Source organism: Ursus americanus, chromosome 3 (assembly GCF_024610735.1).
Source record: "Ursus americanus isolate L20-20 chromosome 3, mUrsAme1.1.p, whole genome shotgun sequence".
In the NCBI taxonomy this organism is placed as follows: domain Eukaryota; kingdom Metazoa; phylum Chordata; class Mammalia; order Carnivora; family Ursidae; genus Ursus; species Ursus americanus.
In genome coordinates this window covers 22826735-22849053 of record NC_142129.1, presented here as the reverse complement: position 1 = coordinate 22849053, position 22319 = coordinate 22826735, and the positions used below count along the sequence as shown (strand labels likewise).

Below are 22319 nucleotides of genomic sequence, written 5' to 3'. Positions count from 1 at the left end.
TGTATGTGTGTTTGCATATGTGTGCAGCAACCGGGTAGAGGACATGGGTGTGTGATGCAGTGTGCATTCCATCTCATCCCCTTTCCCTTGAGCAGCTGCTGCCTGGATGCTTCCCTTCTCGGGGGAGGCGGCAGAACCACTGACCCTTTAACAAGTTGTCCCTCACAGAACAGGTGTCTCCCCCGCCTTTCGGAGGAGAGGGATGGCTGGACACTTAGTGACATCAGCGACCGACCAATGAGAAGTCAGGCTTCGGCAGCCGCGCCAATGGGTGGCCAGGGGCGGGCCTGGTTTCCTGGGAGCCGGGCGGGCCAGGCTGGTCCTCCCGCCGCCGCGGAGTCTCCGCCGCTCACGCTGCCTGCCGCCGCTCCCGCGACTCCCGGCGGCTCCGGTGGCGGCGCCGTTCCCCTGCCCGCGCTCCTCCCGGACGCACGGCTCGGGCACTTCCCACCGCGGCGCAGCTCCCCCGCCTCCCGGGCTCCCGCGGTGGCGCGGCTCATGCCCCCAGTGGTAGGGCGCGCAGGTGGGCCGGCCGCCGCTGGGAGATAGGCCCCCGGGGGGACGGCGGTGGGAGCATGGCCCGGAGACCTGGGGCGCCGGCCGCCTATGGGGAGGAGTTCACCTTCGTCAGTCCGCTGGTGAAATACCTGCTCTTCTTCTTCAACATGCTCTTCTGGGTGAGTCGTGGGGGCTTGGGGACACCTGGGCTGCAGGGCACCCCTCGAGGGTACAGTGGGCTGCCCACGGCTGAGGAGGGGGCGTCCCGGGATGCCAGGTTCCAGGCGAGCGTCGTGAACGACACTGCTTAGTTTTCTGGGCTGATGACACTTTGGGGGTAATTTGTCCTGGGGAGGGACACCATACTGGCGCCGCGTCTGGAGGGGATGTTGGGGGGGGGAGGGTAATGCAAGAGATTCACTGAAGACTTAGGGGTATCCTCTGGTCATCGGATGAGCCTCTGTGACAGGCCAAAAAAATGGGTTTGCGTGGGAGAAGCGGGTTTTCCTGTTGGCCCAAAGCAGATCCAGTGGTACATTCATGACTGGGGGACTTTCAGGCCTGGGGGCTGGGAGGCCCAACAGCAAAGAAAAAAAGATGAAGGGGGGAAAACCCAGGCCTTCCCTCCCCCTTCCCTCAAAGAGGATGGGTTAAAGGGCTTCATCTTTTCCTTTTGGAGGCCTCTGGTGCCCCCTTCCTCCCAAAGGCTGAGAAGGGGCAGGAATGGCCTCCAGATGTGGATGCCTTTCCCAGCACTGTCCGAAACTTTGCCCCACCCTTCTCAGGACCAGACTCCATCCCCTGGAGCCTGACAGTCCAGCTTCTTTAAATTGGACCCCGTGTTGGGCTAAAAGGCCAGCAGTCCTTTCAGAATCTTATGAGCAGTGTGGAAAAGTGGAAAAAATATTGGACTGGGCCCACCTGGATTCCCATCTCCAACCTGCAGTTGTTGACTTGACTAACCTGGGCAATATGTTCATCTCTGTAGGCCTTAGTTCCCTCCTCCATAAAATCGAACCCGGTATGATCAGGGATGGCAGAAACACTCTGCTGGAGCTGGGAATCCAGCTGGACCAGATCATGAAATGCTAGCTCAATCCTGTTTCATGTCTATAGAGTCCTTGAGCTCCTCTGGGTTTGCGAACATAGAGAGGTCCTTCTCCCATCCCCCATTCTCTTCCAGCTCTGGTCACGCCAGAGCAGCTGCTGTGGGTACCCATTATCCCTGCCCATTTCAGCCTGAGACCTAAAGTTTAGACTTGCAGGAGAGAGAAAGCTTGAGTCTAAAATATGTTTCCTAGGAGAGGGAGCAGACCAGGCATCTAAGCCAGTTGCTGGAAAGGTTCATAGGGGCCGTGGTTTGAAGAACAGACACAAAGTACATAAGTGCTCGCCTGTTGGGACAAATGAGAGAAATCCCAGAGGGTGGTGATAAGAGCTCAGCCACTGTATTGGGAAAAATGAAGTTGGAGTTCCTAACAAATTCTCAGTTTTAGAACTGGAAAAAAAATCTAGAAGACATTCTGTCCAGCACCCACATTTTATATATGAGAAAACTGAAGCACAGAGATGTTAATTGTTTATCTGAGGTCTGACAGCTGGTTAGTAAGTTTGAGCTGGTGGTTTTTCTATTGAACTACAGTGCGTCTAGGGGAAAGTCCATGGCCCAGACAACTGCTACTGTAGCCGGAGTGTTAGTGTTAGTAGTTAACCCAACTTCCCATGGTCTAGGGTCTGCCTCAGCTGGAGGTTAGGAAAGAACAGAAGAAGATCTCACCAGCACTCTGTCGAGGCTGGGGGACATTCTAAGGGAAACTCCCCGCCTAAGGGCAAGTCCCAGTGAACCCTCCTACATGCTCACTGAATGTGCCAGGCCAGTAACATGCCATCCTAGGGGATGACATACCATCCTCAGAGCCAGCATTAGCATCCCAGGGACCTCAGATCCTCATTTGAAGTTTCTCTATCAGCCAAGACTCTGCTTCTTCTTTGGAGCCCTTGGCGCTTCACCCTTATCTGTGTTCCCCAGCGATGACAGCTGGGTGCATCTGTTACACTTGCGTTCGTGGTCATTTTCTTGGACTTCCCCACCCTACTCCATCCCCCTCTCCCTTTGACCAGACAAATGACTTTGGGAGGTTGCAGCCAGGGTGAGAGTTTGGCTCCATAGACCCATTTACGTTGGTAAAAATGATTCATTCAGGGTCAGAGGACCTGGCTAACCAAGCTGGCACCACCCCAAATTAAAGAAGAGCCCCTTCTTAGCCCTACTTTAGACTCATAAAAAGTCAGAGGCTCTAGAAATAGCACAAGGAAGGACAAGAGGCCCAGTTCCTTTCTGGCATCAACTTACTGTGTGACCCTAAGCCAATATATCTGTCTCTCTGTCCTTAATCTTTCTTCTCTAAAGGAGAAAAATTTTCTGCCTCTGTGAACTATTCAAAGATGAATGCATCACTTTGGGGACTGTTTTCTTTCTTCAGGACCTGGGGCTGGTTCTAAGGATGCATCTGTCTGTGTCCTCGTGTCCCTGGGACATTGACCTTCCCAGAGGCCAGTACTTTTTGGGTGTTACTGAGCGTCACATCTCCCCCAGGCCCAGAGTCCCAGAGCTACATTCTACACAAATGCAGTTGGAGTTGAAGGGCTGCTTTTCCAGCTCAGGGGTCCTCTTTCTTCCTACCACCCTTCAGGGACTGGTTCCTGTGCTTTCTTTTTTGTGGGCTCTCACCATCCTAATCATCCCCACTTCTGCCCCGGAGACACCCATGTTGCTGCTCTCCTTTTCCAGGCAGACTGCATGTTCTGGCCAGCTGCTGAGGGAGCTGTGTATGGGTGGTGTTTGTGCTGGAACAAATTGGGAAGGCAGCCAGTATTGTCGGGGGTCACACTCGGTGGTGGTGTGGCACTGGCTATCCCTGCTGCTGCTCTAACAGCCCTGGCCCTTGGGTCATTTAGTCTGACTCAGAAGGCTGCTGGCTTCTTTGGAAGCAGGACCCGTTCCTCCTGTTCATGTTTCAAATCTCACTTCTCCTTTTGCTCAAGAGTTCTGGTCTTCTCCCCAGAATCATGCTGCTGGATGACTGATTGTTGGAATCCTATGACCCAGAGTAGTTGCCCCAAGACCCCAAAAGTTGTATTACAATTTGTCAGTTAAGAAGTAGCTGACTCGCCTCCCCTCCCTGTGCTGGACAGCTCTGTGCAGAGAAAACACCAATGCCATGGTACAGGCTTTATCAGCCTCGAGCACGCACTGGCAGGAACATTATCAGCACTGCTCATAGCGGTCATATCCCTCCTTGCTGGTCCTTTTTCCACCCAGGGCAGCCGTTGGGGTGGTTTTGAGTCAAGCCGAACTCAGACCTCCAGTCTCTGTGACTCAACTCAGGCTTCCTTGGTGGCCATGCCTCAGGGCTCCCAAGGCACCCTGTATATATACCTTGATTGCCACATCCCTTCCCTCTGCTGCAATTATATGTTTATTTATGTCTCCTCTTCTAGACTTCAGGCCCCTGAGGGTACTCTGCCTTATTCACTTCTTGCTTCTCAGTGCCCAGCTGAGTTTGGCAGGGTGGGGTCCTTACTGAATGCTTATTGAGTGGCAAATGAGGGAGCAGCCCCTACCTGGTGAAGGCATGCTGCCCCTCCTCCCTCTCTTATGGACACTACTGGTCTGTCAAGACGCAGCACAACCTTGAGTCCTTGAGCATTCTTGGTGGGGGAGAGGGATCCCACTGTGTTTTCTTCTGCACTGGGTCCTGTGGCCCAGCAACCCCCTCAAGCCAGGTCAGCCGTCTTGTCCAGCATCTCCCTTAGGGTCATGCATAATGACTACCTACAACACCCGGATGTTTTCACTTACCCTGCAGCACATGTGGAGCCCCATCCTAGTCTCTCCTAGAATGAGCCAGGCCTCTAGTGAGGTATCTTCTTTAGAAATTCACTCTCCCCTCCAGGACCACTGTATGGGAGTCCCCAGGGCAGTGAGAATGCCCCATACCACCTGTAGCACCATCTGTCGTAACCTGGCTCAGAAGCCACGAGGAAATGACCAGGCATCAAGCCTGGCAAAAACCCCTCTGGAGTGGCAAGGCCCTTTCCACCACCCAACATAACCCCCAGCACACACACACACACACACACACACGCACACACACGCTCACACCTAAGTACATTAGGAGGTAGAGCCCACCCCCCACCCCTACTCTCATCCTTTCCCTGTAGACTAGGCACGCTGTAATAAGTGACGTAGTTGCATTCTTTTAATTAAAAAAGAAAAAACTAAAAATGAAGACAAGAAGCATTTCCTATGCTGTCAAGTCACTCACATGCTTTCTTATCTCAACAGCTCTGTTAGCCTTGTACCGAGTAGAAAATCATAAACTTCAAGAAGCCTTTGAAAGATTAAAAGAAAACACGTAACACCTCTCAGAATCTTGATAGCAGACTCTGTGCCAGGCTGGGAACTCCAGGGCCATAGTTTGAGTGTTTATACTACTGTGAGCCCCTGTGGACTTCTGTCCCTCGTGTATAACCTTGGAAAACCAAGACCAGCCATGGCCTAAGGAGAAGCTAAGTGGTTGGCTGCAGACATTGGAAAGGAAAGAGTTCTGTGGATTCCCCAACTCCAGCAGGACAATTCCGTCCAGTCCAGAGGGAGAAAGCTAAGAGCCAGTTTCACATAGATAGTTGCCACCTCAGAAACCCAGGAACAATGGTGCTGGGATGGCCGCACAAGGACCAGGGCATGCAGAGCCTGGGCAGTGAGAGAGGGGGCCCTACTTTACCTCGAGCAGACTTATCCAGAAATAAGGATAGAGAGGACTGAGAAACCAAAGTACTGTTGCCTCCCTCCCCACGTCCCTCTGGGTAGGGGCAAGGCTTTGATCCCCACACAGAGAATGACTCTATTCGCAGCTGTCCCCTACCACCACCTTCCAAAGAAGAGGAGAGGACTCAGAGACAGAGGCACCCACTTCATGTAGGCTGGACTTTAGAATGTGGAGACAGACGAGGCCAGGGCTTTCTCTCAGGGGCTGGTGGGCCCTGCATGGTGATGCCGTGTCTTCCCCTTTCAGGGTGCTGTTCCAGGGACTTCCCTCTGGGCCCTGCTGGCATCGTCACCTCCTGGTGCTCTCCTATTCCCCACCACCACCACCACCTTAGCCTCACCCAGTTTGGAGATGACCAGCTACTCCCCCCAAGAGGACTGCAGGCAGCTTCTTCCCACCTCATGTGATGCCCCCAGGTGAATGCATGGCCCAGGTCACAAGGCTCCGGAGACATAAAGACTTAGGTTCCTGTCCCATTTAGCTGCTCACTCTCTGAGGGAGCTGGGGAAAGTTACTTGAATCCTCCCAACGTCAGTTCAGTAAAATGGAGATACTAACACCCTTTTGGGATTGTGGTCAGAATTCAATGAAAGAGTGGGTATAAAGTACCTGACCCTTAGCACTCAACAAAGGGTAGCTATTACTGTTGCTAGAAGGAGCTCCTAGAGGTCACCTGTTAGGGATGGGCATGGAGAGCCAGGATGAGTGTTCCTTCCGACACGCAGCAAGTAGCTGAAGATTGAGTCTAGGTGAGGGCTAGCTCACCTTGGGCCTGACTTCCTTCAGCCTCAAACCCCCTTTGCTCATATTTCTACTGTTAGCCAGAGAGAGGTGATAATTTATGATGTCTTTATAGATTTTATGGTTCACAGAGACGTTTCATATCTGTCATGAGAACAGAGACCCCACTGTTGTCTCTGAGGACCTTAGGTAAGTCCACTTGTCAGGGCTCGTCACACCACCTTGGTCTTAAGGTACAATCCAAGTGGACTCCAAGAGCTAATTTGCCTGTTATTATTGGCATTTGGGCACCAGAGCCAGGAGAACTCTTGTTCAGAGTTTCACCTTGGGGCCCTATAACCTTCCTCCCTTAGTGCATTATAATGGCCCTGACATCGTGAGTGTTCCAGGGACTAGGATAGGGTTTTTCTCATAACGCCAAATCATAGCTGTCTTTCTACAATTTGCAAGAAAAAAAAGTCAAGTAATGGAGAGAATTTTCTCCATTTTTTATTTTCTCCCATGAACATTAGTATCTGTGGCTTCTTATCTGCCAGCAAATGCTAGCAGAAGGCAAAGGGAAGAGGACAGGAGCAACCAAATATTATGTAAAACTAGGAAACTATTTAGAGTAGTGCCTGTATTATTGTTTTATGAGATGTAGAGACATATGCTTAACAGCCTTGTCGTTGCTTAGTAAATTGTTCCTAATTTCTATGATAGAAATTAATATGTTGTGCTTCCTCACATGACACATTGAGAAAGACACAACATTATCTGTGCAATATTTCTGTCAAAAATGTGTCGCCTGAACCAAACTGTGAGAAACAATCAGATAAATTCAAACCGAGGGATATTCTGCGAAACAGCTGGCCTGGACTTATAAAAAATGCCAGTGTTGGGGCACCTGGCTGGCTCAGTCGGTATATGCAACTCTTGATCTTGGGGTCGTGAGCTCGAGCCCCGTGTTGGGCATAGAGCTTACTAAAAAAAAATGCCAGTGTCAAAAAAATGTTAGAACAAGTATTGACAAGGGTGTGGAGAAATTAGAACCCTGGTACATTGCTGGTGGGAATAGTGGTGCAGCCACTATGAAAAGAGTCCAGTAATTCCTCAAAAAATTAAACATAGAATTACCATATGAGCTGGCGGTTCCACTCCTGGGTATACACCCAAGAGAACTGAAAACAGGTATTCAAACAAAAACCTGTACACCAGCATTCACAGCAACACTATTTACAGGAGCCAAAAGGTGGGAACAACTCAAATGTCCATGCGTGAACGAATGGGTAAACAAATTGTGTTATATCCATACAATGGAATATTATTAGGCCATAAAAAATAATGAAGTACTGATACATGCCACAGCATGGATGAACCTTGAAAACATTATGCTCAGTGAAAGAAGCCAGACACAAAGAGCCATATACTGTATGATTCCATTTATAGGAAATGTGCAGAATAGGCAAAACTATAGAGCTAGAAAGCCGACTGTGGTTGCTGGGGGTTGGAGGTGTGGAGGGAATGGGGGGAGTGACTGTTTAATGGGTTAAGGATTTCTATCTGGGGTGATGAAAAAGTCCTGGAACATGATAGCAGTGATGCTTGCACAGCAACGTGAACGAACTTAAGGCTGCTGAACTGTGAAATGGTTAATTTTTTTATATATGTATTTTACCACAATGTTTTATTTATGTTCTTTTTTAAAGAGATCTTATTTATCTATTTGACAGAGAGGGAGAGAGAGATAACGAGGAAGAGAACACAAGCAGGGGGAGCAGCAGGCAGGGGGAGAGGGGGAAGCAGACTCCCTGCTGAGCAGAGAGCCCCCTGTGGGGCTCAATCCCAGGACCTGGGATCATGACCTGAGCTGAAGGCAGATGCTTAACTGACTGAGCCACACAGCTGCCCCTTACCACAATTTTTTAAAAGTCAGGGTCTTGAAAGACCAAAAACAAAGAAAAGAAAAAAGAAAAAAGCTGCAAAACTCTTCCAGGCCAAAGGAGACTTGATCACTAAAGATCACTAAATGCATGATCCTTGATGGGATCCTGGATCAGAAAAAAAAGAAAAGAAAAAAAAAAAACAGGTATAAAGGACATTATTGGGGGAATTGGGGAAAGGTAAATATGGACTGTAAATTAGAGAGCAGTGATAACATATTAAAGTTTAAGAAGAGAATTTAGCATGTCAAAATAGTACAGGTTATACTAACAGAGCATTCTAGATTCCTGGTGCTCTGACAGCTCAACAGTATTGAGATCCATTGCCTTACACTTTGGTGTAAGGACAGACCCCCCTGATTAAAGCTTGTGAAATTGCATGCAAGTGAATCCCAGTTTAGGAAAATCGGTTATTAAAAAATGTGGATTTACTAACCAACTAACACCTAACAAATTGGGCATGGTTGTTTTTAAATAGATTTCATTTTTTAGAACAGTTTTAGTTTTACAGAAAGATTGGGAAGATAGTACAGAGAGTTCCCATATACCCCACATCCAGTTTCTCTCAACATCTGACATGAGCGTACATTCGTGACAATTAATGGTATTACCATTATCACCAAGGTCCATACTTTATTCAGATCTCCTCAATTTTCGCTTAACACCCTCTTTGTGCTCCAGGATGCCATCCAGGATACCAAATTTCATTTAGTTGTCCTGTCTCCTTAGGTTTTTGTTGGCTGTGACAGTTTCTCAGAATTTCCTCGGTTTTGGGGGAGCCTGGGTGGCTCAGTCAGTTAAGCATCTGACTCTTGATTTCAGCTCCGGTCCTGATCTCAGGGTTGTGGGATGAAGCTCCATGCATCGAGCTCGAGCTGGTCATGGACAGGCTTGAGATCATCTCTCTGCCCCTCCCCCCCTAAAAAAAAAGAAAGGAAAGAATTTCCTCAGTTTTGATGACTTTGGCACTTTTGAGGAGCACTGGTCAGTTCTTTTGTAGAATGTCCCCGTATTGGAACTTGCCTGGTGTTTTTCTCATGGCTGTAACGGGGTTATGTGTTTTCAGGAGGAAAACCACAGCAGTGAAGTGTCATTTTCCATCCCATCATATCACATACCTGTGATTTACTTCTGTGGATGTTGACCTTACCTACCTGGCTGAGGTAGTGTTTGCCAGGTGCTTCCACCGTAAAGTTAGTCTTCCCCCCCCTTCCACCCCGTGCTCTTCGGAAAGAAGTCACTCTGTGCAGCCCACACTTGGGAGCAGGGAGTTGTTCTCCACCTCCTTGAGAGTGCAGCGTCTACACACAAATTATTTGGAATTCTTCTGCATGGGAGATTTGTCTTTTCTCCCTCGTTTATTTATTTAAGCCTTTTAAAAAAAATTTAAGTCCTTTTTATCCGTATGGACTTTATCCGTATTTTATGTTTGGGGTAATAATTTCACACTTCCTTATTTTGACGTCCCTTTGGACATCAGCGTGGGGGGGGGGGTGTTTGTTTTTAAGCATTTCCTCACTTTCTGGCACCATGAGATACTCCAGGCTTATCTCGTATATCTCCTGCTCCAGTGGAGAGTGGATTGAACCATTTTCCCAAGGAGGCCAGGGGATGGCTATTTTCATTATAAGGTGCTTACTCACCTTCTATAAGGATAGAAGTATTGGTGTGTGCAAGTTATTTTACATAATTTGATTGACAACTCTTCAGGAACATGCCTTTTGCTAGACTCGGCTATTTTAAAAACTATGTCTAGCTTGTAAAAATTTCCAGTGAGGCTTCATTCTAGCCAGAATATGAAAAGCCATTCTAAGAAGTGTCTTAATCTCCATCCTCATGATGAAAGGAGGTCATTGGCGATATTGCGGGGTGTTATAAGGATTTTGTGGCAAAGCCTGACATGGCAGAAAGAGTTCCGGACTGAGATCGGAAACTGGGTTCAGTCCAGATGTTTCCTCTGCACCCACGTGCACTTGGTCAAGTATCACTGTGCTCTTTGGGCCTCATCTATAAAAGAGGTGAGTGGCTGAGCTCATTTCTAAGGTTCTATTCAGCTCTAAAACGCTGTGCTATTAACGGCGGCGGCATTAACTTTGGGACGGCAGTAGCTTTGAGGAATTCAGGGTGGGAGATGTGGGCAGGAATAGGAGTGTGAAAGGGCAAGCTGTGACTCCAGGATGAAGAGGCAGATCAGGGATAGAAATGTCGAATTTTAGAGTTGGCTAGTGAGCTCCGGGTAAGCAGTGTCATTCATGATCGTATTAAATATTAATGATAATATTAAAGTCTTAATCTTGATTTTAATGTAACCTGCACCTGCTGCTCTAGACGCCTGGCTGAGTGTGCTTTAGGCTTGTGGTTCTCAAACTTGGCTGCACACTGGAATCACCTGGAACGCATTCAGAAGTACTGTTGCCTGGGTTCCAATGTCAGAGATTCTGGAATATGTGCTTTGGGGTGCAGCCGAGGCATCAGCAGTTTTAAGTTCTTCTCTCCCTGCCCTCCCTCCCATTCTAATGACACCGAGTCTGGAAAAGATAGACTCTAGATGTTCTTGTCCCTCTCCCATATAACATACAGGTCTCCTTAAGGGCAGGGACCGTATCTTACTCATCTCTGCGGTCCTCGGAGTACATTGTGCAGAGCCGCCGATGAACGGGATTTGGACAGTGTGTTAGTTTCCTATCGCAGCTGTAACAAGCGACCACCAACTCATTGCCGACTACAACACAAATTAGTTTTCTTACGTTCTGGGGGTCAGAATTCCAAAATGGGTCTCACTGAGTAAGACCAAGGTATCAGCAGGGATGGTCCCTTCTGGAGGCTCCAGAGGAGACTCTATTTCCTGCCTTTCTCAACTTTTAGAGGCTGCCTGTCTTCCGTGGCCCATGGCACCACTGCACTCCCACCTCTGCTTCCACTGTCATACTGATCTCCTTCTCTGACTCCGACCTTCTTGCCTCCCTCTTCTAAGGCCCACCAGGGCCATCTCCCCATCTCCAGATCCTTAATCACATTTGCAAAGCCCCTATGGCCACGGAAGGTGACATATTCACAGGTTCCAGGAATTAGGACAGGACATCTTTGGGGGGACATATTCTACCTACCACAGATAAAGGCAGAGCAGCTTTGCAATTACAGGCCCACACGTGGAATGAAGTTACCGCCATACGTGGCATCTCTTTACTTTCTTTCTTGTTTTAGTTGGGTTAGGATTTAATCAGAGACCGTCTCTGTGGAAAGTTATACATCCTAGGAAAATTTAACATGTTGCAAAACAGTGAGGAGACTGGGAATAACAGAAATAAAGAGCAGATACATATCTTTCAATGATTCAGTAAAAGGATATTCAGAACCTTTAATTAGCTGCGGGGAGTTTTAAAGGGCAGGCAGGCCAAGATACTCAATCACTCTGGCAGAGGGCTGTGCCCACAGGCCTCAGGGGTGATTGGGATCTCTGCCATGCGGTTTCCTCTCCTCCCACCCACTCCGCCTTGCTCCCTCAGCCTGGTTCTGCTGGGGGACTACAAGCCAGCTGGCACCTCCAGCCCCACTCCCCGCTCTGCAAGCAGCTCCCTCTCTCCTGACAAATCGCATAAGGGAGGGCCAGCAGATAACACATCTGACCCTGAGTCCGAGGCAGTGTCAAATGACTGGGGGGGCAAGGCTGTGTCTATAGCCAGAGAAGAGTCCTGAAAGATATGGTTTTAGATAAGGGTCTAAATGCGCCGGAAGGCAGAGGCCACTAAGGAAAAATGTCTTTCTGCTGAGGGACTACTCTGACCCTATTACCTCTCTAGGGGCCCTATTCCCTTCTCCCACCAAAGCCCCAAGATGGCTCTTTCCAGCTGGTCTCTGTCTTGTAGGACAGTGGAGTCTAGCCAGCCATCTCCTTCCCCACTGAGTTGGTCAAGTCCCTGCTGCTGAGAACTCCCTCCAGCCAGAGCTTGGCCCCAGCTATTGCCATGGTGACAGCCAGCTGCTGCTTAGCACCAGCCTGGGGACTGGGCACAAAGAAAGAGTGGCCAAGAGATGTGCACACTGGGCTGCCCTGCACTCCTGGAGGCCGGGGGCGGGGGGCAGAAAAGGCCCCTTTGGGGATTGCTGGTAGACAGCTTTATTCTCTCAGGGAGGAGCCAGGATGTTTGAACTGTCTTTTGCTCCACACTGGAATCCAGGGTTATAAAGATAAAGGCTCCTTTGCCAAGGCAGTTTGGTATTTTACACACATGCATTCATGCATGCATTCTTTCGCATTGGTATGCTCTTCCATTCTCAAATTTGACACCATTTTGACCCCCAAGGGAGTTAGGGATCTGGGAGTGTGCATCTACTCAGGCCTGCTTCAGCTTTAACACCTGCCATTGGGGGCACCTGCGTGGCTCAGTCGATCGGGCATCTGCCTTTGGCTCAGGTCATGGATCCCAGGATTGAGCCCCGCTTTGGGCTCCTTGCTCAGTGGGGAGTCTGCTTCTCTCTCTCCCTCTGTCCCTCCCCCCTTCATGCTCTCTCTCTCTTTCAAATAAATAAAGAAAATATTTTTTAAAAACCCTTCCCTTTGATGTAGCTGAATTCAAATTCAAAACTTGTGACCCTGGACAAGTTAACTATTAGTAATGGTAGATATATTTATTGTCAGGCATTGTGTTAAATGCTTTCCATGCATTATCTAATTTCACAGTAGTTTTATTCGATGTAGTTGTTTTAAATTCCCATCTTTAGGTACAAAACTGAGGCCCAGAGATTTGTTTATCAGAGGCCCAGGTTTGACTGGCTCCAAAGCCCACATTCTTAACCACTGTTAGTAACCTTGAATTGCCTTAATTTTCTCATCTGTGAAATGGTGAAAATAGCTGCCCCACAAGATAACTGTGCTGTGGGGATCATATGAGATCATCTTGGTAAAAGCTTTTCTTGGAGGCAAAGTAGACAGATGCTATCAACTGAATCTCTGGGGAGACAGAGGTGCTCAGCTCTGGCTCCTAGGAAAGTCATCGTCCTCCTGTTCTCCTTAAGGTAACTTGCAGTGGGCTCTCTGGTTTCCAAAATCTCAGGGTCTGCCTCATTCCCTGTGTCCCCAGGTGATTTCCATGGTGATGGTGGCTGTGGGAGTCTACGCTCGGCTGATGAAGCATGCAGGTGAGCTAGAGGTCCCCTCCATCCCCCCATGACTCTTGCCAAGCCCCTTCCTCCCCTGCTTCCTTCAGCCCTGGCCCTCTAATACGCTTTCCCACATAAGCTGTGGAGCTAAAGAGGACAGCTGTCCTTTTGCCCAATCTTAACACCCTACTCCAAGGCATGAGGCCAGCCATGCCTGTTCACCAGGATTTCCCTGAGCTCCCACGAATGATCCAGGATCTGCCTGTATTTTAGGCTTAGGAAGTATCTAGGAAAGGAGGCAGGCCTCTGGGAGCAGAGAGTCATCAGAGGCCACAGCACCCCCCTCACTGTGTCCTGAAGTAACTCAACCTCCATTCCTGTTGCACTGCACAAAGTCTCCAGGAAACGGAATCTGCAAAAGTGGGAGCCTAATGCCATTCTAATTCTTTTCTGGAGCGAAAGTGGTTCCTCCTCTCTTAAGCTTGGGAATAAAGGCTCTCACTTTGTTAGTTCCTCAAATTAAATGTCACAAACCCTTCTGGGCCTTTTTTACTCTCCCCTCGGGAGGGGAGAGTACTGCCTCCCCATAACCGTCATCCGACCATACTAGGGATTCCCCCAGCAGAGGAGAACAGTTCTGGGGGACACCCCCCCACCTCGTAGTCAGCACCAGGCTCAGACTGAGAGACAGTCCTTCCCCCAGAAGCAGCCTTGGCCTGCCTGGCCGTGGACCCTGCCATCCTGCTGATTGTGGTGGGCGTTCTCATGTTCCTGCTCACCTTCTGCGGCTGTATTGGATCGCTTCGTGAGAACATCTGCCTCCTACAGACGGTGAGTGGTCAGGGGCCCCCAGAAAGACCCTGGCCTCCTCCATATGCCTCCCAGGCTCCTGATGCCATTCCTACAACCTTTCAGTTTCGTCTGTCCCACCCCCCACTCCAAGGCCTGTGCTGTCTGCTCCCCACTATAGGGCTCAGCCCAGATGACCCAGCACAGGGTGGCCAACCTCAAGACAGCATGGCAGAGGCAGAGGCCTTTATCATGCGTGGGGCATCTGGGAGAAGTGCCCCATAGCTCCCCAGGACCCAGTACTCCCCATGGCCCTGAGAGGGGCTAAAGCCCAGCATGGTAATCAACTGTCTCCTTTTCCTGCCTGCTCCCCACAGTTCTCACTCTGTCTCACCATCGTGTTCCTGCTACAGCTGGCTGCAGGGGTCCTGGGCTTCGTCTTCTCAGACAAGGTAACGTTGGGAGCCGAGGGGGCCTCCTCAGGTGTGAACCAGAGGGAGGAAGAGAAGGTTCCTGCCTAGGCTTAGCCTGATTAATTAACCACAGGGCTCCTTCCCCTGAGAAGCATCAGCCTTTGAAAGATTCTCCTTAGGGATGAACGAATGGCCTTTAAAGTCACCATTTTTAAAGAGGATTTCCAAATGGTAAAGTGTTTTCCTCTGACACTCTGAGAAGCCAACAGGAAAATAAATTCTATGAACACAAAGTTAAAATAATCTTCAAACTTTAATGGCAAATTATTGGGTAAAACAATTATCAAGTAGACCATAGACAATATGAGGAATCTTTTCTTTCTTCTAAACATTGCTTATTGGGATAAACAAAAGGAAAGAAGGGGGTAACTAAACGAGATTTTGAGCAGTGCTCACCATAGCTGGAAGTGGTCTGCTATTTAGTGACAGTCCTTTTAGTTAAGAACCAGAATTCCTTTCTCAAAGAGCAAATGATTACCAGGGATAGTATTGGGCTATAGACAAGAAACTCTGAGAAAAGTAGCAGAGCAAGAAGGAAGAAAGCATGGTGGAAACTATGAAATGGGGAGCCACTGAGTTCATTCAGAATGTCCTAACCCTTCTGACTTAGTAAAATCCTAAAATGATGTTTGGAGTCTAAAGAGATGCAGTTCTCTTCTGTCCACTAGAGGTCAGTGTCTCAGCTTTGTAATCTCTTTTCTACCAAAATATGTATGTATTAAAGTCTCTGCTTTGCATCAACAAGTATTTTGCGCTAAGAGTGTTCAGAGGTAAATAAATCTTGGATTATCTCAAAATGTGGCTCTGAGAAGAGGCAACAGCAGGTCCTGTGTTTCTCTTGCCTACTGATACCTGAGGGCCCAGGGATGGATGGGCTTTGGAACTGGCCATCCACCTAGGACCTGGTTCTGATTTCAAGGCTGACTTAACTGAAGAAGGACGACCATTGAAGGGAGGAACAGGCTAGGGATCAGTGCTGTGTTCTGATTCCCTACTCATGTCTCTGGCAGGCACGAGGGAAAGTGAGCGAGATCATCAATAATGCCATTGTGCACTACCGAGACGACTTGGATCTACAGAACCTCATCGATTTTGGCCAGAAGAAGGTATGGGCTAGGAGTGGGGGGTTCACCTGTGGTTTGAGAGACTGTAGGCAAAAGTTAATGCCATCCCAAGAGACACTTCACCCTCCAGGCCTATGGGCTTCTTCATTACCTGCCAGGTAATGGATTCTGGAAGGAGGTTTGGCAAAAAACCATACATAACAGAGTGCTTTGAAAGTACTTTTAAGAGAACAGAACAGTAGTGTATATAGTAATCTACCATTTGTGTAAAAAAAAGAGGGAGGAAAAATATGTATCCATATTTGCAAAAGGAATTTACAAGGATATGTAGAAAGTATTCTAAGTTGTTACTTATAGGGGGATAAGGAAATGGGCAGATTTTAAAATATTACCTATTCAAAAGTTAAGTGTTCAAAGTTGTGGCAAAATGTACCATTTTAACCTAAATATACAAATCTGTGGCACCAAGCACACTCACATTGTTTACATCCATCACCACATCCCTCTCCAGAACTTTTTCGTCTTCCCCAAACGAAACTCTACCCATTAAACACTGATTCCCGATTTCCCCCGCCCCAACTCCTGACAACTACCATCTATTTTCTGTGTATGAATTTGACCACTCGAGGGACCTCATATAAATGGAATCGTACAGTATTTGTCCTTTTATGACTGGCTTATTTCACTTAGCATGTCTTCAGATTTCATCCATGTTGTAAGATATGTCAAAGTCTCTATTTTAAGGCGGAATAACATTCCATTGTATGTATCAACCACACTTTGTTAATTCACTCATCATGCACACCTGGGTCACTTCCACCATTTAGTTATTGTGAATAATGCTGCTATGAATCAAAAGTTGAATTTTAAATAAAAGTGCTTTTGAGACCAGTACTGAGTTCCCCTTCCCTTGGTGCAAGTTGCTTGGATCCTACGTGCTTTCATGGAGTAATTATGGGCACATAATATTGAAGATTCTCTTCTGTTTCCTCTGTATTAAAACAAATATTTTCAACACTGATCCTTTAATTATTTCAGCCAGTGTTTTTGAACACCTCCTTTTGCAGCCTCTATACTATGCAGAAACTGCTCTCAAGGAGCTCATAGCTGAATGTGAAAAACAAAAAATATATACAAGTATGGTCGCTATAACAAGGTATATCAAGGTAAAGGCCACTGAGAAACGTGAGCTCAAGGTTTAACATTGTGTTTTAAAACAACCTGAATTTACAAATGGAAGCTGGCCATGGACTTTTGACTGCTCTGAGAATTCCCCTGGTCACTTCAGTGTGAGGAGTGGGGGATTCTTAACCTCTGTGGTGGGCTTTGTTGCAGTTCAGCTGCTGTGGAGGGATTTCCTATAGGGACTGGTCCCAGAACATGTACTTCAACTGTTCAGAAGACAACCCAAGCCGTGAGCGCTGCTCTGTGCCTTACTCCTGTTGCTTGCCTACCCCGAACCAGGTGAGCCTACATCCCACTTCATTTCCTCCTGGGCAGCAATTTCAGTTACTTCCCAACTAGGGTAGCCACTGTGGGGAATCCCCATTGCCTAGCTTAACCCATCAATTTCGTAGGACAGCTGTCAGATGTTTCTCTTCACCCCAATCTAATGACTCTGTTAACTTTTCACTCCTGCGGTCCACGTGGGGATTCAGAAGGGGCAGGTCTCTAAAGCAAGGAGAACTGAACTCAGATCTCCCAGAGGGAAGGAAGCTTGCATTTAGCAACTTCCAAGTTAGGATCCTCCACGTATATTCCCTAATAATTTAGGAATTTAGGAAGGGTGGGAAGACCATCAGCTAGGGCCCAAAATAAAAAGTTTGGGAACGGGAGTTCCATTTGGCTTTTCAACTCTTTCCCCAGGCAGTGATCAACACCATGTGTGGCCAAGGTATGCAGGCCCTTGACTACTTGGAGGCTAGTAAAGTCATCTATACCAATGGCTGTATTGACAAATTGGTCAACTGGATACACAGCAACCTCTTCCTTCTTGGTGGTGTAGCACTGGGCCTGGCCATCCCCCAGGTAACTTACCCTGTAAGACTTGTGGGTCCTACAATTCTGCAAAGACTTCTTTGTTTTGGGGAGGGCACCTGGGGACCAGCCAGGGTGTCAGGCATTGACATTGCTACGAAGCAGGGGATGGGATGGTGCTAACCATACAGGGAAGATCAAGTCAGGGAAAACAAAGACATCACTCATTGCTGAGGGCCCAATCCATCTCACCTCTCCCAGCTGGTAGGAATCCTGCTGTCCCAGATCCTTGTGAATCAGATCAAAGATCAGATCAAGCTACAGCTCTACAACCAGCAGCACCGAGCTGACCCATGGTACTGAGAATCCATCCTGCACCTCCTCACTATGGCGACAGGCGAGCCTCATCGAACAATAGCAATGGGTATAGCTCTCAGCACCAAATGGAGATTTGGATTCCGGTTCCCCAGTGACAGCCCAGTGGGGAGAAGCCAAGTCCAGCCGGGCAGAAGGCAGGGTGCACAGGTGGCTCAAATTTTGGAAGGATGCACTTGCTCCTCTCCTCCATCTTAGCCCTCGGCATTGTTAGAGTTATTCTGCATTATTTTTAACCTTACGCATTTGGGTTTATGGTTTTTGTTTTGTTTTTTTTTTAAATTTAGTCTGGGCAGAGATGTTTGCGAAACATCAGTTGCACAGAGTTTTGGGGGTGCTAGGTGTTGCTTTTCACCGAGGCACTACAACCCATTGTTCTACCAGGGCTGCTACTGAGCCTGCTGGACATACTCTGATTCCATCTGTTGCCAGCAAGACCTGGCTGGAGAGTGGACACCAACAGCCCTACCTGGAGTCCAGTCCGTATGATACCAGCTCCAGAAGCGAAGAGAGTGGAATAGGCAGTGAGCTTGGGGTGGACTGGGGACGGCTGAATGTGTTGGGTAGGAATGGAAGGCGATGTGTTTACTAAATGCTGCCCAGCCATCCTCCCAGGTAGTCAAAGTGAGCTACATCCTGCCCCTCCTTCATTTCCATGGAAACATGGCAGCAAGGGCAAGGGGTACAACAGCAGCCGAATTCATCCCTCTCCCCCACTCCACCCGTTTTTAAAAGGTTTGGAACCATGGTCTTTATACTCTGCAGCCAGCAGAGGTGGGACCGAGCCACTTGTGCCCTTGAATTCCTCCCCTCTGGCCCTCCCTCTCCAGCGAGTGGGGTTTCTTTAACCTTGGCAGTGTGCTGAAGAGGAAAGGTTAACACCCCCCCCTCGCCCCCATTACCCTGCACCAGAGCTCAGTATTTCTACAGTGTAAGAAGCAGGGATCTTGCTGGGGCAGGGGAGCCAGAAGTGGCAATAAAAGTTTGTTGACCTGCGCTAAATTGGACTCCATGAATTTTCCATTCTGGCAACAAGAAGGGGAGGGGTAGAAGGGCGCAGCGGGTGGGCCCTCCCTCCAGGTGGGGACTGGAGACTCCCCTAAACACCACAATACGTCCCGGGCCCCATCCCTCGCCCCACCTCCCTCAACCAGATGCACTACTCCCCTCCCACAACCCCGCCCCCTCTGGTCTAAATTAGGTCGAAAGATTCCCAGTTCCGACCTGGGAATGGCGTAATGTTTCCCAAAGCCAGATGTTAGTTTTTTCCCCAAACTAAACTGAATTAAAATTGGCCACCCAAAACTTTCAGGACGGGGGTAGATAGGCACACAGCTGGAAATCAGAGTCTAGCGCTCTCCGCTGGGGCGGGGAGGGGAACGAGGAGGAAGAAGGCCCTCCCTTCGCCCCCCAGTCTGGGCCCTCCAGCCCCCTCCTCCCTCTTTATCTGAAGGAGCTCGTACCGCTGCCAGCCGTACTCCAAGGAGTATTCGGAAAAAATTCCCAGCGGGGCGCGGGGCTTCCTCACGCCCAGAGAAGCGTGCGAGGGCGGCTAGCCTGGAGGCCCGGCGGGCGCGTCGGGGGCGGGGCCGGGGCGGGGCCGCGCGGCGCTGTGGGTGGTCCCCGCCCCCGCGGCGGCCAGAGCCTGCGCCTACGCCCCCAGCCGGGGAGGCGCTGGGAGCTAGGTTGCCGGGGGGGCGGTACGGGGCCATGGGACGCAGCTATGCTGTTAGTGTTCCCCGAAGTCTCGCTGCCCTCTGCTGTCGGGGGTCTCAGACTAGGAGCTTTGGCCTGGCCGGTGAAAGACTCGAAAGAATCCCGACCGCGCTGGAGAGGCTGAGTCGCGAGTTCTCTCCCCGCCCCCAGTTTCTTCTAAACGAGCCTTCTGCTCCTGGGAGGGCGCCTTTCCAGCAGCCGCCTGGGGCCCCAGCCAATGTTTAGCTCCAGCTAGTAACACAACGGAAAGAAAAAATAAAATCATCACAAATAAAAAATTAAAAGTAAGGGCCTTTTATTCTGAGAGAAGAGTAAAAAATGTGTCGAAGACACATTTTATAAAGTATTTTATACTTTTTCTTCTTTTGGTGACGCGGACCGTCATTTGGGTTAGGACTTGGGGTGACGCACTTTCCCGGTTCACCGGCTTGGAGGAGCTCACCTGGCAAGGGGCTCGTCTGGGGCCTCTCGGAATAAGAGAACAGGAATGGAGGTCCACAGAACCAGGATTCAAATCCAGACTGCTAAAACTCCAAACTACACCTTTATTTAGGTCTTTCGGCTCTAGCCTTCTGGGCTTGGACGAAAGGATCAGGAATTTTGCCCAAGTCCCAGGCCTTATAGGGCCGCTAGCAGAAGTTCAGAAGCTTATATTGCAGTTCGTCGTTCCTAGTTAGATTCATTTCTCAGTGTCTCTGGTTCTCAGTGTCTCTAGCTTACTTTCTCTTTGGCCTGATGCTGGGAGAGAAAATGCCCCGATTTTTAAAATGGTTTCTCATTGGTATTTCATGTTTCATTTTAATTTGCTCCCTGGATTTCAGCTTCTAATAACCCTAGTCTCAAACATGTGGTGGGGTTAACACTGGTATCTTAGAATAGCTATCAAAACTAGGCCTCAGAGGTGGTGAACGGAGGAAAATTCTTGGGGCCACGGAAATCAGGCCAGATGGACAGAAGTGGGAGAAAGGCCTGAAGGATGGTGAAAATCCTGCTGGGATGAGGTGGCAAGAAAGGTACTGCTAGTTCCGTGGGCCTCAAACCCTACTATGTAAACAGGGACTTTGAGTCCAAGAGTGCAAATTTTGCAGAATGTTCAATGAAGTTCTGATTCCCTCTGAATTTGTTTTCTATTGCTGCTGTGACAAATTACCGCGAATTTAAAACAATACGAATTTGTTACCTGACAGTTTTAGAAGTCGGAAATCTGAAATGGGTCTCATTGGGCTAAAATCAAGGTGTCATCCGAGCAGAGTTCCTTCTGAGGGCTCTAGAGGGTCCATTTAACAACTTCTAGAGGCTGTTTGTTTGCCTGGCCCCTGTTTTCATCTTCAAAATACATCGACCTCTGCCTCTGTGGTCACATCTTCTTTTTCTCTAACCCTGACTCTCCTATGTCCCTCTGATTATATCGAGCCTGCCCAGGTTATCCAGAATAATCTACCAATTTTAAGAGTCTTAATTTAACCACATCTGAAAGGTTCCTTTTACCGGGTAAGGTAATAAACACACAGGTTCCAGGAATAAGGACATGGACATTTTGGGGTGGTCATCATTCAGCCTACGACACCCCCTTCCCACTCTCATGCATCTCTTAAGGTGGGGGAATCGTAGAAATGAGCTATTGTTGGTTACTGGCAAGAGCTTGAGGTGGACATTGTCTGGCCTTGGGTCTAAAAATTACCTAACATTTATTCAGTGTTTACTGTGTGCCTGGCACATATTTACTATAAGTGTAATATGAGGGTCCCTTAATATGCTATTTTCTGATATGTCCTCATCCCAAAGAGCAGATATGTTAACAGGGTCAGGGACCAGTCTCAAAAAGGGGATACAGAAAGCTTCTTCTACCAAAGAGTTCCCCTGGGCCATTACTCTAAAGAGGTCAGGAACATTTTGTAAACCACACCCTCTCCCCACAAAAAATAAGAGTAATTAGATATTCCAAATTGCCATAGATAAAACATTTAGAGAAGGGGATAAAGTGGGGAGTAACCATGCTCTAGAATTTGTATTGAAAATTAAGCCTCTAGAGTCTTCTCATACCATACCAGGAACCTGGTAAATCAATCAGACGAATGGAATAGCGTAGATACTCCAGAAGCATTTTCAACCATCGGTACTCACTGACTAATCAACGCAGTGATGAGAGGAAGGGGCGATCACTCATAATGTTAGGACAAGTAGATTACAGTATGAGAAAGAAGTAACTGATATTCATCTGTCACATACACTAGATTGCATTCAAGAGAGTAAAATAATTATTTTAAAGCAAAACAAGACAAAACAAAAATTGGAACATCATATTGATCCCAGCTGTAGGGAGCTAGAGTGGACAGCTTTTCGGTGCACCTGCCCGGCTCACAATGGTTCTTCCTTCTTTGGAAATAAGGCCCCTACACCTCAAGCCATAGGGGTGAGTCTCAAGGAGCCATATTTGTACTGTAAGACATGGTCTCCCAGACCGAGCTAACAGGACCAGTCTTAGGCACTGTATTACTTTCCTAGGGATACTGTAACAGAGATCCACACACTGGGTGGCTTCAAACAACAGAAACTTATTGTCTCATAGTTCTGGAGGCCAGAAGTTTAAAATCAAGGTGTTGGTAGGGCCATGCTCCTCCTGGCACCTCTTGCCTCTTCCAGCTTCTGGTTAAGCTTCCAGAGCCTTAACCTTGGTTGGCATTCCTTGGTTTGTGGCATACCTGCAACCTCTGTCTCCATCTTCACATGGCAATCTTCCTTCTGTGTCTGTGTCCCAATTTCCTCTTCTTATAAAGACCCCAGTCGTGTTGGAATAAGGTCCCATCCTATTCCAGTATGACCTCATCTTAA

The 22319-nt window shown here is 48.4% G+C and overlaps 1 protein-coding gene across 4 annotated transcripts; it reads left to right on the top strand.

Moving 5' to 3' along the window:
- The first annotated feature begins 315 nt into the window (after positions 1 to 315).
- On the top strand, positions 316 to 18773 carry TSPAN33 (tetraspanin 33). 4 transcript variants are annotated; one of them, XM_045792674.2, is made up of 9 exons: positions 317 to 677; positions 5577 to 5746; positions 13075 to 13132; positions 13797 to 13924; positions 14260 to 14334; positions 15366 to 15461; positions 16755 to 16883; positions 17286 to 17447; positions 17658 to 18773. In XM_045792674.2, the coding sequence occupies exons 3-9, from the start codon at positions 13084 to 13086 to the stop codon at positions 17757 to 17759; spliced, it is 741 nt and encodes a 246-aa protein (XP_045648630.1). In that variant the 5' UTR covers positions 317 to 677; positions 5577 to 5746; positions 13075 to 13083; the 3' UTR covers positions 17760 to 18773. The 4 variants fall into 4 exon arrangements, with proteins under 4 accessions (XP_045648628.1, XP_045648629.1, XP_045648630.1 ...); XM_045792672.2 differs by lacking the exon at positions 5577 to 5746 and having other exon boundaries at positions 316 to 677; positions 13800 to 13924; XM_045792673.2 differs by lacking the exon at positions 5577 to 5746 and having other exon boundaries at positions 316 to 677; positions 18156 to 18773.
- Positions 18774 to 22319: the final 3546 nt, after the last annotated feature.

Coding starts and splice junctions, on each gene's coding strand:
- TSPAN33 (XM_045792671.2), top strand. CDS start 576: ATGGCCCGGAGACCTGGGGCGCCGGCCGCCTATGGGGAGGAGTTCACC. Junction 13,925..14,259: donor ACATCTGCCTCCTACAGACG/GTGAGTGGTCAG, acceptor TGCTCCCCACAG/TTCTCACTCTGTCTCACCAT. Junction 14,335..15,365: donor GCTTCGTCTTCTCAGACAAG/GTAACGTTGGGA, acceptor TGTCTCTGGCAG/GCACGAGGGAAAGTGAGCGA.